Source organism: Pholis gunnellus (assembly GCF_910591455.1).
Source record: "Pholis gunnellus genome assembly, chromosome: 2".
In the NCBI taxonomy this organism is placed as follows: Eukaryota; Metazoa; Chordata; class Actinopteri; order Perciformes; family Pholidae; genus Pholis; species Pholis gunnellus.
In genome coordinates, this window is record NC_136536.1 from 23,982,338 (window position 1) to 23,997,283 (window position 14,946).

The 14,946-nt window shown below is 41.5% G+C and overlaps 1 protein-coding gene across 1 annotated transcript; it reads left to right on the plus strand.

The window, feature by feature from the left end:
* Positions 1-357: 357 nt before the first annotated feature.
* LOC306712374 (solute carrier family 2, facilitated glucose transporter member 1-like) lies at positions 358-10,701 on the plus strand (the record flags this gene model as incomplete). Its single annotated transcript, XM_079181623.1, has 10 exons — positions 358-375; positions 2,846-2,938; positions 5,063-5,223; positions 5,306-5,546; positions 6,663-6,825; positions 7,104-7,291; positions 9,792-9,896; positions 9,987-10,088; positions 10,176-10,379; positions 10,495-10,701. The coding sequence occupies 10 exons, from the start codon at positions 358-360 to the stop codon at positions 10,699-10,701; spliced, it is 1,482 nt and encodes a 493-aa protein (XP_079037749.1).
* Positions 10,702-14,946: the final 4,245 nt, after the last annotated feature.

Genomic DNA, 14,946 nt, shown 5'->3' on the forward strand with positions numbered 1-14,946 from the left:
ATTAAATTTTCTCTTTTACTCTAAGATTATGAATCTGTTAATATACTCCGATTATACATCTGTTTATCTTGCTGTGATTTCCTCTCAGCCAATCAGCGCAGTGGTTCTCCTACTCCTCTGGAGACACGGCAGCTCCAGAAGATCCACTTAGTGCTGACGTCATTAAGCTGCTTACGGCAGCAGGTGAATGGAGGCAGAACTGACAAAGATTTGTTTACATCGATGTTGGACTAAATGATATTGCAGACAGCATCATGACGACTTGTTTTAGTAGAAAGTAGAATATATACTGACGTGACGGATTATCGATCCGGATATTTCTAAGTGTGGACTTTGTGAGTGATCCAAGCAGCCGGGATGGAGTGCACCGGCCAGGTAACTGCTGCTTCATCAGTGGGCTATAGACAATGTTGTAAACTGACTAGTTGTGTAAAGAGGCATGAAAAGGGTGCTGACAATGGTGATCCTCCACTTTCTTAAGTTGTGTGTGGCAGGTAACAGCAGCACCCATAGTATATATAAAGTCCTCGTGAGGGAATAAGGTAGCTCTGATAACAATATCTGAAAATAGCCCACTGCAGAACACGCACACACACGCACGCACACATATTTCTGGTTCTATCTCACCTCAACCTGCAATTAGCCTTTTGCAGCTGTGAGCAGCACTTCCATTTCCTTTGTGCAGGCACTGCATTGTGGGAAAATGGTGACCACCAACTACAGTCTGTAAAATGAAACGTTTTTTTCTGCATACCTTTGCAGTGGTGATAGAAAAAATCATCTCTATTATTTTCATAAAAGTAGCAATATCTTAGTCTAAAAGTACTACATTACAAGTAAAATCCCATTTGAAAATGTACTTAAGTAAGTATTATCAGCAAAATGTACTTAAAGGCGCTATATTCCAAATTGAAAGTAAGCGAGATTGCCTCCACATGGCTCTCAACATGGTGACGGCTGAGCCGGCAGCTGTCAGCTAACAGTGCTGACTTTGCTAACAGTGCAAACAATGGCAGCAGTGGTGACAGAGCTAACAGTGTGTGCACATGATGACGCCTTGGGTTGGGACGTTGTTATCAGCTGTAACCGCCGTATGGGTGCAGTGCAGAGTAGCGTCCACTGGCCATTAGCTAGCCAGTGGGGACCACACACTGGGACTCACATGCACTAACACGCACAAAAAGGCATATGAGGACCTGTCCGGCTATGTCAACAAACCACAGTGAAGCTTGGACAACAACACACACAGAGAGGGTACATCCCAAGTCTCTTAATTGTGTCCACATGGCTCCTCCGAGATCCAAGAAAATAAGAAAGAAATAAGAGCTTTGGACGGCCGTCAATGTGGAGGAGCAGAACAAGCAAGGATTGAGGAGTGAGGAAATTTAAAAAAAGAGACTTGGGATTTACCCAGAGAGTGACTTCATTTTCTGCTCAGGTGGGCATTACTCCACTATATATTTACATGTCTGCTGCTATATTAATACTCTGGATTTCAAATATAGCAGCTTTAAAGTAAGTTATGAAAAGTAAAAGTACTTATAATGCAGAAGAATGGCAGCCGTCAGTGTTATATGGTTGCATTACTTATTACTGATACCTTAATATCAGATTGTAGCACCGGTGGAGTAGCTTACTTTATGTTCAGTTGTGTAATTCAATTGTATCAAGTGGACTGGTAAAAAACTATACCTCAAATAAATGTAGAGGAGTAAAAAGTAGCATTCTTCCTACTGAAATGTTGTGAAGTAGAAGTATAAAGTAACGTAGGATGGAAATACTGACACAAGTATGTAAAAATTGGACTTTAGTGTAGTACTTAAAATGTTCTATTGCTCTTTTAAGTAAAACAATCTTCCGTTTGGTCTTTAGTTTATGTCTGTCCAGTGTGAATACATCACAAATCATGCTTAGTGTGCTTTGGTGCCTCGTGTGGAATTGGAAGACAGTATCTGTGCGCACAGTCCAACAGAACACTGATCACCATGTTGATAAGTGAAGCTACACAGTTAACTGTAACATTCACCTGCTTTAACCTCTCTCTCAATCCAATTCACTCAGCATGGGTCTAATTGATCATTTGAGCTCAGTTGTAGATTACTGCTGGTGTTTGCTTCCATAGGGCAGCAGATTTTAATCTACTCTGAGCACTGTTTTTGATACTGGATGCATGGGAAGGGCCACAATGTGCTAGTAGTGTTGTTTTGCAGGTTCATCACAACTATACAGTGCTTTGTTTGTTTTACGGGTTAGTATTACGTTCCTGCTGAAGATTAATATAGGCTTTCAAACTTCTTTTCAAATCTTCCTGCCACAGCAGGTCCACTGACACTCCAGACTATATAACACACATACAGAACATATTATAGGAAACATCACCATATGTACTTAGAGCAGAGCTAGAGAGTCAAACATATTTACACTTTACAAACATAATTAGAATTGTTTACCCTCCACCATCAACGGCTGACATTGAATGAAATCTCAGTTTTGTGCCAAAAGTAGAACTGAAGTGGTGAAGAGTTATGTCACAATTCAAACACTTCTAAAACCTTATGTTAACATGAATGGGACACATCTTAAAACAGTATAAATGTTGGTCTCTGCTGTCTTCATATTGATTTGAAGAACAGTACATAGAACAGAACTGTGTAGCTTTATAACATTAAACATTAAGCAAGCCTGTTAAATTGCTGTGGGGTGTCTTTGCTTCTTCAAACCGTACTGTAAGAAAGTGAAATAGTCTTGTTTAAACAGAAGAATTTAAACTTGAACACCTCTACCACGTGTGCGAGTTGTCTGGTAAATGCACACCTCTATCTGTGTTTCTGTGTCATAACAACAGGTGACACCCCAGCTGATGATGGCTGCGGGGACAGCTGTGATTGGCTCTCTCCAGTTTGGCTACAACACTGGTGTCATCAACGCTCCTCAGAATGTGAGTATTTACTGTAGTTGTGTGAGTGAAAAAGAAGGAAGGAAAATAAATATAAGGAATATACAGAAATAAATATAAAGAATACAAACAAATGTGTGAGAATGATGACGGTGGAAAGTGGCAGCGTGTGCACTCATAAGAATCCATGTAATACATTCACTGCCTTCACCCAGCATTTATTTAGAGAACTCATTTAGTCCAGTTGATTCTGATTGCAGCCGGCTTTGATTGCTCATGGAGTAAAAGAACACCCACTCTTACTTCTTCTTAGTTGGTTATAACGGTTCTGTTCACTCCAGAACCTGCCAGGAGGAGAGCAGACGGGAGCTCCGGTGAAGTAGTCTGCCAAAGATAGGGAGTGAAATGGGGTGAACGAGCTAGCTAATGCTAGCTCTTGTCTCATTTGTGGTCTGATAAACAGTACATCAGGACATCCATGTACCGTACTTACTGAACCGACAGTCCAAAATGACAAAGACAACAAACCAAGATGAGCTTTATTCATATGTAATAACACTGGGCAATGGCTATCTTGTGTAAGCTAAGTGAGGATGTTTTTACTTTATTAGCATCAATACATGTTGATTTGCTTGCTAGAAGCTATCTCGCTTTGTTAAGCTTGCAAGCTAGCTAGTTTTGTTGAGATGGAGTTGGTATAACTTACTTAGGTAACATGAAGCATTTAGTTAGCTTAGTGTTACATGTTTCATCAAAGTCACATATAAATGATTTTGACAAAGAATTTGACAAAAAGTGACTTAAATTGCTTAGCTTTGCATTACATGCTTAGCCACTGATTAGACCGACACAAACAGGTCAATTAAGCAACAAACCAATGATCTATGTGAGCTGTACTGTCACGTTGGAGCACCTCTCCACGCCTGCATCAGAGCCATCTCCATTTAGTTCACCTTGACTGAAAAGATCCATCTAGAACTTTGGATTCTTGTGTGGTTCCACAGAGACTTTTTATTTAGGCAAGATAAACGCACACTTTATTTATGTAGCCCAGTGGAAAACAGGGTTAACTTATGTCAGTTGCCTCCGAAGGTGCTTTGACAGATATTGGAAAAGACAGGGAACAGGTTAATGAGATGTTTGTTGGAGGCATTAAGGATTAAGGAGCTCAAGGTTACCAGGCAAGTTACTGAACTTGTGCTTGCAGGGGGACTACCTAAGGTCATGTGAACCTTTAAGGTTATTATGACAATAATGTGAAAGACCCAATGGGGAAAATGTACAAACAACGTATAATGATGCATAGTGGGTTGATGCTCCTCCAACTAATTTCCTATGGGACATTTTACTGTGAATAATATGTATGCTGCCTTTATGTTATGGTTACTAATCTATGCTACCATGCACATTGACTTAGAACAGTTGTCCTGAACACTGCATCAGTATTAAAGTAAGACCTAACCATTAAAAGGGGGAAATGGGTTTAGCTAATGCGTCAAGAAGTGGTTGGTCCCATTTGATTCAGTAGTGTATGGTTGTATACTGGGATGTGGTGTTTGGAAGTGAAGTTAGGGATGACAGCATGTAAGACCCCAACTTACAGCTTGTATTAACATGCAATCTGTATTTGTATATCTTCCATCTGGACAAGGAACAACTAAGAGTCTACAGCTATTATTAGTGGCTCTGTGAGGCTGTACTTTGGCACAGCAGAGCTTTGAGCTAAATGCTATGCTAATATGCTCACAATGACAATGTGTACATGGCAGTTTTTAGCAGTATAATATTAACCATCTTTGTTTGGAAAACATTTGCAAATTAGTGCTGATAGTATTTAGTCTTTTACTCACGCAAACTATGAGACTGTTATAGATTTGACCTGTAGGTGGAGCTGGAGGAAAAGGAATAGTATCAACAAAGTTAGAATAGTTCATCCTCTGGGGACCATGAATGTCTGTAATCCATCCCATAGTTCTTGAGACATTTCAGTCTGAACAAAAAAATATAAACGTGATGATGGTGCTCCAGGAATAGCTAGGGGATCCATGGAGTCAATAAGTGGTGGACCAAGTGACTGAGCGACATTGTTGAGAGCCACAAGCAGGTTCAGTCTGTCTTTATTGATCTGACACATTGAGTCAGAACGTGTGTTGTTTTATGTTCTAGATTATTGAACATTTCTACAATGAGACGTGGAGCAGCAGATATTCAGAGCCCATCTCTCAAGGTACTTTAACAGGTCTGTGGTCGCTCTCTGTGGCCATCTTCTCTGTGGGAGGAATGTTCGGCTCTTTCTCTGTCGGCCTCTTCGTCAACCGCTTCGGCAGGTACGACTCTTCCTATGACCATAAAACTTTATTAATATCACCTGCCACTTGAAATGACAAACAACTCTTATTTTCTCTAAAGGAAGAACTCCATGCTCATGGCCAACGTGCTCGTCTTTATTGCTGCTGCGTTTATGGGCTTCTCCAAGCTGGCCGCTTCCTTTGAGATGCTCATCATTGGACGTTTCATCGTGGGTCTCTACTCCGGCCTCAGCACCGGCTTTGTGCCCATGTATGTTGAGGAAATCTCACCCACATCTCTGCGTGGCGCATTAGGAACTCTGCATCAACTTGGTGTAGTGATCGGTATTCTCATGGCACAGGTGAGATCCTTACTGCAACTCTTGAACTATGACTAGCCTCTTCATTTCCCATCTCCAATAGCTTTAGGGCCTTTACACACACAAAAAAACCAACACCTTCAAATGTGAATGTTCAGGCTGCCATAGCTGGTATTCAAAGAATGGAGTCTTGAATAATTGCTGACTGGAGAAATAAAAGCTGGATAAAAAACATTGATGAGGAGAAGAATTATCTTTGATATAATGTACATTTCCACAGTCATAAACCACCAGTGTGAAAGTGTTTTCAGCACAATAGTGACTTTGACATGACTCTGTTGATACAGTTAGTTCTGGGGAAAGGTGCATTACAGGTTATCAACAGTTAAAATGGAGGACATTTTGAGTCTGTTAGAGACATGAAGACCTGCTTCTCTGCAGCTGAGGTCCCAACAGTACAGTAAGTAGCATCTTGGTAAACTTAGGGATGTTGACTAGATGTCGACATGCACACAATAATCCAGTCATAATGAGATTAAGGTATTAATGTCAGTAGGGCCGAGCCACCACATTGTCATTGTGCCAATGTGATAATGCTGATAGTCGGAGTAAACACATTAATCCACACACAGCAGTCTCAACATGTGAGTCCCGCCTCTCTAACTAACCGAAGTAAGGTTGAGGTTGAGCTCGGAGCGTTCGTTCTCTTCTCGTGTTCTGATTCAAACTTCCAGACTGTGCAGATGTAACGGCTATTGATCACATTAAAGTCATTCCCTCCAATCTCCAATAATTACCTTTTGAAAAAGAAAAAAAGTGAACGAAATTGTGGCAGGACACACACACACACACACACACACACACACACACACACACAAATGCATGGAAGTTCACACATGACGGGCAATGCAGGTTCAACAGTGTATAAATGTAACAACATCCAAATATGTTTTTGATAAAAACTGCAAATACTTTATATATTTGTGGGTTTATATAGGTATGTGTGCATCAAAAATACATTTGTGAACATTATTCTTTATTGCATTGAAACACAATGTCGCTCACATATAAATGACATTTTTACATGTGTTACACATGCTAATACTCAATGTACTAATATAAAATATGTATAAGCAAAGTGTTGCGTGTGCTGTGCAGATCTTTGGGACTGAATCCATCTTGGGGAATGCCTTTCTGTGGCCCCTCCTGCTGGCTTTCACTCTGCTGCCGGCTGTGCTGCAGTGTGTCCTGCTGCCCTTCTGCCCTGAGAGCCCCCGATACCTGCTCATCAACTGCAACGAGGAGAGCAAAGCCCGCAGCAGTGAGACACACTGCACACACACGCACACACACACACACACACACACACACACACACACACACACACACACGCAAACACACACATGCAAACACAACTCATCAATGCTTTTCTACAAGCTACTGTAGTGAAATGAGCTTGCCTGTCAGAAAGAAAGGTTGGTAATACTTCATCATTAGACCACATATATCCTGCCACATCCTGCACCCTCAGTGTGTGGCAGCTTAATGAGGCCCCCCTCCAAGCTGACTTACATGTAACTTGAGCCTACTGTCTTCCAGTCTTGGTGAAGCTGCGGGGCACTGACGAGGTAACCGAGGACATGCAGGAGATGAAAGAGGAGAGCCAGCAAATGATGAGGGAGAAGACGGTGACCATCCCCGAGCTGTTCCGCTCCCCCATATACCGCCAGCCTATCTTTGTGGCCATCATGATGCAGCTCTCGCAGCAGCTGTCTGGAATCAACGCTGTAAGTCAAAGGACCAAAGAGGAGCCGATGAGGTCTGCCAAATGCTATGATCAAATGAGGGACAAGTTAGTGACTGTACCATCCCAAGGAAGAATAGATTTGATAGGTCGTTTATTAGATTCCTCTTCCTCTGGAGGAACATTTAACCCAGTGCTACACCTTCACTGCCCTTTCTCCAGGTACATGCAGTACCATTTTTTTTCCAACATGTTAACCTAAAGGAGAGATTATTAGAACGGGGCTTGATTAAACACAATGACTCAAGAGACAGGCCCTCAAAGTTGACCCATATTGGACGACCACCCCTCCTATAGACACAGATATCTTCTTACAAAATAAACATAACAGTATTGTTCTCTGATTATCAGAACGCTAACGAACAAGGTTATCCACAATTTTAATAATTTTGCAAAACATTTATTAATAAGCCAAAAAACGTAATCATTTTAATATGCTATACAGAGACACTTTACATCTTCTGAAGTGTTCATGTTGTGCTGGCTATCCCTTGAGCAACAGCAGACTTTTGAGTATGTGGTGGTTAGATCAGTCCAACACATGAATCCTTAAAGGTGCAGTGTGGAGGATTTGGTGACATCCAGTGGTGATGTAGCAGATTGCAACCAACTGCAACTTCTGCTGTGTGCCAAGTGTGTAGGAGAACTTGTGGTGGAAAAAAACTATTCAATAGCACAGAGTGAGTCCTATAATACTGAATACTGAAACAAGAAACATTGAGGAAAGAAGTTTGTCTTTAAAGTATTTATTCTGTGGCCAGAGAAGGCTTCACCGTCATACAGACTGCAGTTCAGTCTGCAGAGGATGAGCCAAGAATCCAGTGTCTCTCTTGCTTATAAGCATCTCAGCACACAGGCTGGGAGAACATCAGGTATTTACATTATAACAAAGCAGTTTCAAGCTCCCCATTGACCCATCCAGTCAAACCCTTCCTCTTCTGAGCCTTGTCACACAAAGACATGTGTCTTTATTACTCGTGCCTATCTCTGAGAATCTTCACACCTCAACATTCTCTGGTTAAACTGCATCCCCCATTTGGTTACTTCCTCTTATCAAAGCAAAAGCCCACGATACCCCATATGGTCCTGTTACCACTCTCCTAGGTAACAATCATATGTCACATATATAGTTGTGTTAGTGAGTAAGGCACATAAACTAAATCACAGTAGAAATGTACTAGCACAGGGAAGATTCTCTATCACAAACTACAGTGGCCAAGGCGAAATTGTGAAACCACAAAGCGCCCTATCAAAAGCAAGTGTTTGGTTTGTCCACTCTGGGCTACTGTAGAAACATGGCTCCGTGAAGAGGACATGTATCTACATATACTGTATATGTAGATACAAACGAGATCCCCCTAAATGTCACACACTGTTCCTTTAATAATGTTGCCTATGCTTTTCAGTCTCACCTAAAATGTTGCTTCTCTTTTCTTTATCAACACATGACTGAAAAACAGAAGATGAAAATGAAATGACATAATAAGGAAGCCTAAGTCAGCAAAGATGTGTAGTGCAAAGTTGTTACGTTCTCTCAGGTTCAGCTAAGACTCAAGCGCAGACACAGACACAGACGACAAGGTGACGTGGAGAACTAGGTAGCTTTACTGGGCTCCAAGTCATCAAACACGGCAACAGAAAATCCAAACTGAGTAAAAAAAGGGCAGAGTCACAAAAAGACAAAGTCACGACCCAGGACCAAACGCTGGAGCACGGAGCATAGACACAGAAGACACAATGCTGGGACATGTAGAAGACAGGGAGACGAACAAAGACAATCTGACAACCAGAACAGGGAAAGCAGGGGAGTATATATGTGTGTGGGGTGATGAGAAGATTGAAGGCAGCTGGGTGGACTGGGCAGGTGAGTTGGATGAGTGCAATCAGGAAACGCACTCAGACACAGAGACACAGGAGGGAGCCGGGAGGAGACCAGGGGCGGAGCTACACAGATAGAGACAGAGATAGAGACAGAGAGAGAGACAGAGAGAGAGACAGAGAGAGAGACAGGGGCCAAAGCCCAATCCTGACAAAAGTGAACAAAGTGAAGGTGTGAAGATCTCTTTTTTGATTTTGAAGCCAATAAGCACAGGCTGATGATGCTTTGCTCATCTCATTTGGACTCAGACATTATGTTCTGTCTGCTGCTGTGAACGGATCCACTGATGTGAGTACACATCTTTTGTAGATACACTGATGGTACTTTACATACAGTACATCGGAACTTTTATGAAACATCGAAATAAGGATATGTGCTACAAAAGCTACAAAGAGGTGTAAACTAGACAAGACAAGGCACGTTTATTTATATAGCACATTTCATAATGCTAAAGCATCTGATAGATAGGCCTCCTTGCATCTCTAGGTTTAACACCTCCTCATGTTTAACACATGAGGAGGTGTTAAAACAGTAGGCTAGAAACAGCTGAAGAGCATACTGAGAAGGACTGTATAGCAAATGTAGAGTAACTGTTCCTATTCAGGTGTTTTACTACTCCACTGGGATCTTTGAGCGGGCAGGTGTGTCCCAGCCGGTCTATGCAACCATTGGTGCAGGAGTGGTCAACACTGCCTTCACTGTGGTTTCTGTAAGTTCTAAACCCCAAAACAACACAGCCTCACATGTTTGCCTCTAGGACTTTATACCTTCATAAGATACATTCCCTCCTTCTGTGCAGTTGTTTGTGGTGGAGCGTGTGGGCAGGAGACCCCTTCAGCTCACTGGTTTGATGGGAATGGCCGTTTCAGCAGTTTTTCTAACCGTTGCCATGGCGCTGTTGGTAAGTGTTTGAAATCATCTTGACTTAATCCATCAGGCTTTTGAAATAAAGTGAGTGATAGTCTGTGTGGTGTTCTGTGTTCCTCAGGACCAGGTCAGATGGATGTCCTATATCAGCATTGTGGCCATTTTCAGTTTTGTAGCCTTTTTTGAGATCGGCCCCGGCCCCATCCCCTGGTTCATTGTGGCCGAGCTCTTCAGCCAGGGACCCCGGCCTGCTGCGTTTGCCGTTGCTGGTTTCTCCAATTGGTCGGCCAACTTCTTAGTGGGGATGGGCTTCCCGTATGTTGAGGTAAGACCGCTTCTATTCAAATGATATTGTCATATTAAATGTATCTTCAATTCATAACTTTAGCTTGTGCCCATAATTCAAAAGAAATGATGTTATGCCTTTTGATGTCCGGCAGCAACTCTGTGGCCCATACGTCTTCATCATCTTCACGGTCCTGCTGCTCGGCTTCTTCACCTTCACCTACTTCAAGGTTCCAGAGACTAAGGGCCTTACCTTCGATGAGATTGCAGCAGGATTCCGCCAGTCAGCCGGTCAGGGTGCTGACAAGTACTCGGCCCCTGAAGAGTTCAACACCCTCAGGGGGGACGACCCCGACCTTTGAAAGCTGCTGTACATTCACACCTGTTACACTTTTAGGACAGTGCTATCGTGTTTGAAATTTCCCGTAAACTAATGCTAGGGTCGTTACATTGGAGCTTTAGTCGTCATACAGACGGTAGTAAAGGTGATGACCTGACTGACGACATCACTGGTTACTATGGGCTCAGTCTGTAGGAAGTCTGTTTACAGCACTTGCCATGCTGGCAAGAATGGCATCACATTTCAAATGAATTGAGTGAGTAAGTGAAGTGAGTGAGAGGCCGGGATGTGCTGCAGCAGAAAGAACAAGTTGGGTTCAGACTCCTGCTGACACATTTCTGCATCCCTGTGTACCCGTGAGCCTCTTTGTACCCGGCCACACCACTTATACCATTTGTTTTGTTTCAGCTAAACAAACGTTACAAACTCAAAATGAAGTTATAATTTCATTATTTTCTTTACTGTGACAATTGTTTTTGTTTTATCTTTATTTTCAATCAATGAACATATTTAAATGTAAATAGCTTCATAATAGCTGAATCTAGAGTGAGAAACCCATACTGTATATTGTAGCCTTTGTATATGTACTGTATAATTAATTAACTTACTAAAGTCAGTATCCCGCTGACATTTACATAATATATTCACAGTTACATTTATATATATTTACTGTATTCCTATGTAACATCCCATTTATACCAATAGATATCTAAAGATAACTGAAATTCTGTGTATGTTCTATTTTTCTGAGCTGTATTCAAAAGGCTTGCTGTCGCAATAAAAGGATTTCTTCACAGAGACCTACAGCAATCCATAGGAAGATGTATACGTTTATATAGATGGATAAATTCCAGTCAACACATTGTGTCTGAGAGACATTACAGCAGGAGGACTTTGTTTTTTTACAGAATAAATGAACCGTGCTGTGATCTGTACATGATGAAAGAGTTGTGTTCTACAGATAAACTGAACAGTGTTTCAGAAAATAAAGGATATAACAAACAGAAGTTACATTTGATTTTGATTTGCGCTAATGATGACAACCACCTTCTATAATAATTCAGTGAACACTGTAGGGTGAGGGTAGTTTAAGGATTGGGTAAAGCTCATCAGTCGTGATGATGTCATGATTAATTACAGTATGAAGGCCACTGTGAGGATGAAAGAACTCTTAGAGAATAAAGCCACTCTTTTTGAGACATAAAAAATTAGATTAGCCTCAGTATTTAACATTTTTTTTAAAAAGTCATGATATCAGGATCAAGTCTTTGTTTCACAAGGATATTTGTGATCAAATAATAATGTAGCATTTTACATTAGTGATAATATTGTTTGTGTAAAAGTATTTTTTTTATATGTTCTCATTCTCATAACAATAACACACTAAACTTTATTCGTGAAATTCCAAATCTCTCCCCAGTTGAGGTGTAGTTAAAATCATCATGTTATTATGATAAAGTCTAAAGCTTGAGAAAAATACATATTGGAAATATGTTTCTTTGAAGAATGAGTCAAAATTTTGAGAGAAACACACAATATCAAAAGAATAAAGCTTTAATATCATGATATAAAATCATATTTCGTCTTTTAACATCATTTTACATAGACTGGACATATTTCTGTAGCACTACATGCATCTATATGTGTTTAAGGATACTAGTATTTAGGATTGTTGCTGCAATACTGTTTCCAACTTCTTCTCCCAGCAGTTTACTGCAGGCATTTCTACCCGACACCTGTGTGATGGAAGGACAGTCCAGATGTAAAGACCAAACTCAAACGCTCAGTTTGTAGCCACTGGTGCCTCTGGGGATGGCCCTACTGGTCAGGCGATCATCAGTCCACCACTTTGGTTCAGACCACATCTCAAAGTCTGTCTTACCTTCCAATGCATGAAGCTGTCTGGGTCCACTACAGTAGGCTGAACTCAAAATAGTCCCACAGCATTTAGCGGATATGATTAAAGAGAGCATGCTCACACCTGCACCGACCCTCTCATTATGTCAAAAAGCTCTCCATTCACAGTCAGCCACTGGTAATAAGTGCATTTTCAGCTCAGCCAGCACACATATATAAAAATGCTGGGAGAGAATATTTTGATTTGACATATGTGAAAAAAAAGTCACATGAAATTATTTGTGAGGATCAGAGAGGGAATAAAAAAGAGTAAAAGTTGGCTCTGACAAACCACCGTCCAGGAAGACAAACTATACAAAGCACCAAACTGAGGATAAATGTACAGACAGAGTTGCCACCATGTTGTCGTTAAGCAGAGAAACAGCAGGTGGCGATGCAGACCTGCTCTGCTCCAGGAGACAATCACTGGTCTTTGTCGTGCATCTGCTGCTGCATCTTATTCAGCATCTCCTGCATCCTCTTCAGCTGCAGACAGAGAGAACGTTTAGTTAAACTCCTGAAAACATCCTGAATCTGATGCTGGTGTGTATTTAATTCTGAAATAAATTAAAGATCCTAAAGACTGACTTAAAACCTTCTGGGCCCAAGCCCTATTCTTAGGCCTCTGCTCGAAAATTGCATACCCATACTAAAGAGAGTGTATATCTCGAACTACAAGGTCTATTTGAATAATTTTGATGTTATAATAATGGTAACACTTGTGAGATTTGTTCAGATGTTCCAGCTGTTCCATTGTACTTGTATATACTATATAACTATATATTTCACTTGTTTTATCACTAATAGTGTTCAATCTATCCAAATACAGCAGTTTGGCATCATTTTGAGAGCCAGAATCCTCTCTAAGGCTGTAAACCATGGATCCATTCTCGTCTGACTGCAGTTTGACTGTGTCTATGTGAGGCTTTCAGACTATGACACCTCGTTCGATGCGTAAGAGTAAAAAAAAAACGGTGGGCGTAAGCTGGTGTTGATTGACAGAATCGTTAGCCAGTAAAAATCAAAAATGCGCCGTGCGTCACCGAGCGTAAAATCCGATACGCCGAAAGTGAAATCCCTTCCCCCCGGACCCCCAAGCTTCTTTGGCCCCCCTTTCTTCAGGAAACAGATTAGAAACACACAGGATATACGTCAAAGCCATATTTGAATCGGAATAAGCGGGGATTTATCCGTTCTCTTCAAGAAAATCATCTCAAGGTACGAAGCATTTATGATTATTAGCTGTGGAGCAGCTTGTTTTTGTGGGGCTTGTCGGCTGTATCTTTGTAATGGTTTCACAGAGAGAAATTCTGAAGATATCTCTGGATTCTGTGTCAAATTATCTTGCTTTCTGATGTATTGGTCGGGCGTGTTAGCCATTAGCTTTGTGTTCGTAGCTTTGTCCGGTGTGCGTAGTTCACAGAGTCATGGCGAGAAATACCCAGTGGTGGGCCGTCAGGGCCTGCAAAGCCTTCTCTGCTGTCCTAAACAGAATCACAAAGTTATAGCTATTTTATAATTTAATATTTTTTCTTAAATACATTTAATTTTTTCTTATATGTATTATAATTTATAACAATATTTTTCCCATTATCTTATGTTCTCATTGCACAGCTACTGTGCTCCTCAGTTGCTCTGCTTCCAGTGCAGCTTGTTTTAAGTAGAGCTGTTATCCAATCAGATTTCACCTCTGTGTCTCTAGGTAGAAGAGAGGCCCCAGGCCTGCAGACTCACCAGTGAATCCATGTGCAGTTTAAGTTGAATGGGGACGATATTGTTGATTGACATAGTCTTCAACCAATCAGATCTTTAGTTTGAGATTCATGGATGCACCAGAGCGGTTTGCAGGCCTACAGCTATGTCAGCATTACTGCAGCTCAGAGTCCAGATGCCTCTCTTCCGCAAGGTGCAGAGTGTGCTGTGATTAGTCAGTGGGCAGGCACGTGACTATGTGCCCGCGAAACATAATGCTTGCTAGCAGAGCTTTGGTTGTAACAGACAGAGTTCAAGTGTAAATATTTGAAAGACATTTTACCTAGCTTTGTTTTTTTTATATGAAATGGCGGAAGGAGGAGAAACGGATTTAGTGGCGGAGTTACTGGGAACGCTTTTCTCAAGAAGGACATTTCTGAACAAACGTAAGAAATGACCCCCACAGCTAGCAGCCCTGACCAGCCAGGAAAAGGATTTGTATGCAGCGTCGGAGAAGCGTTGCACATGTTATGGCTGTGAATGTGTTTCATTTTAACTGAGCGTCGGTACTTTTGGAGAGACTAGAGTGGATCTACAACTCAACGACCACGTTCGCAGGGAAACAGCTCCACAACCGCGGCCCGCCCTTCGCTGGAGACGACCACGGCGGTGGAAGACG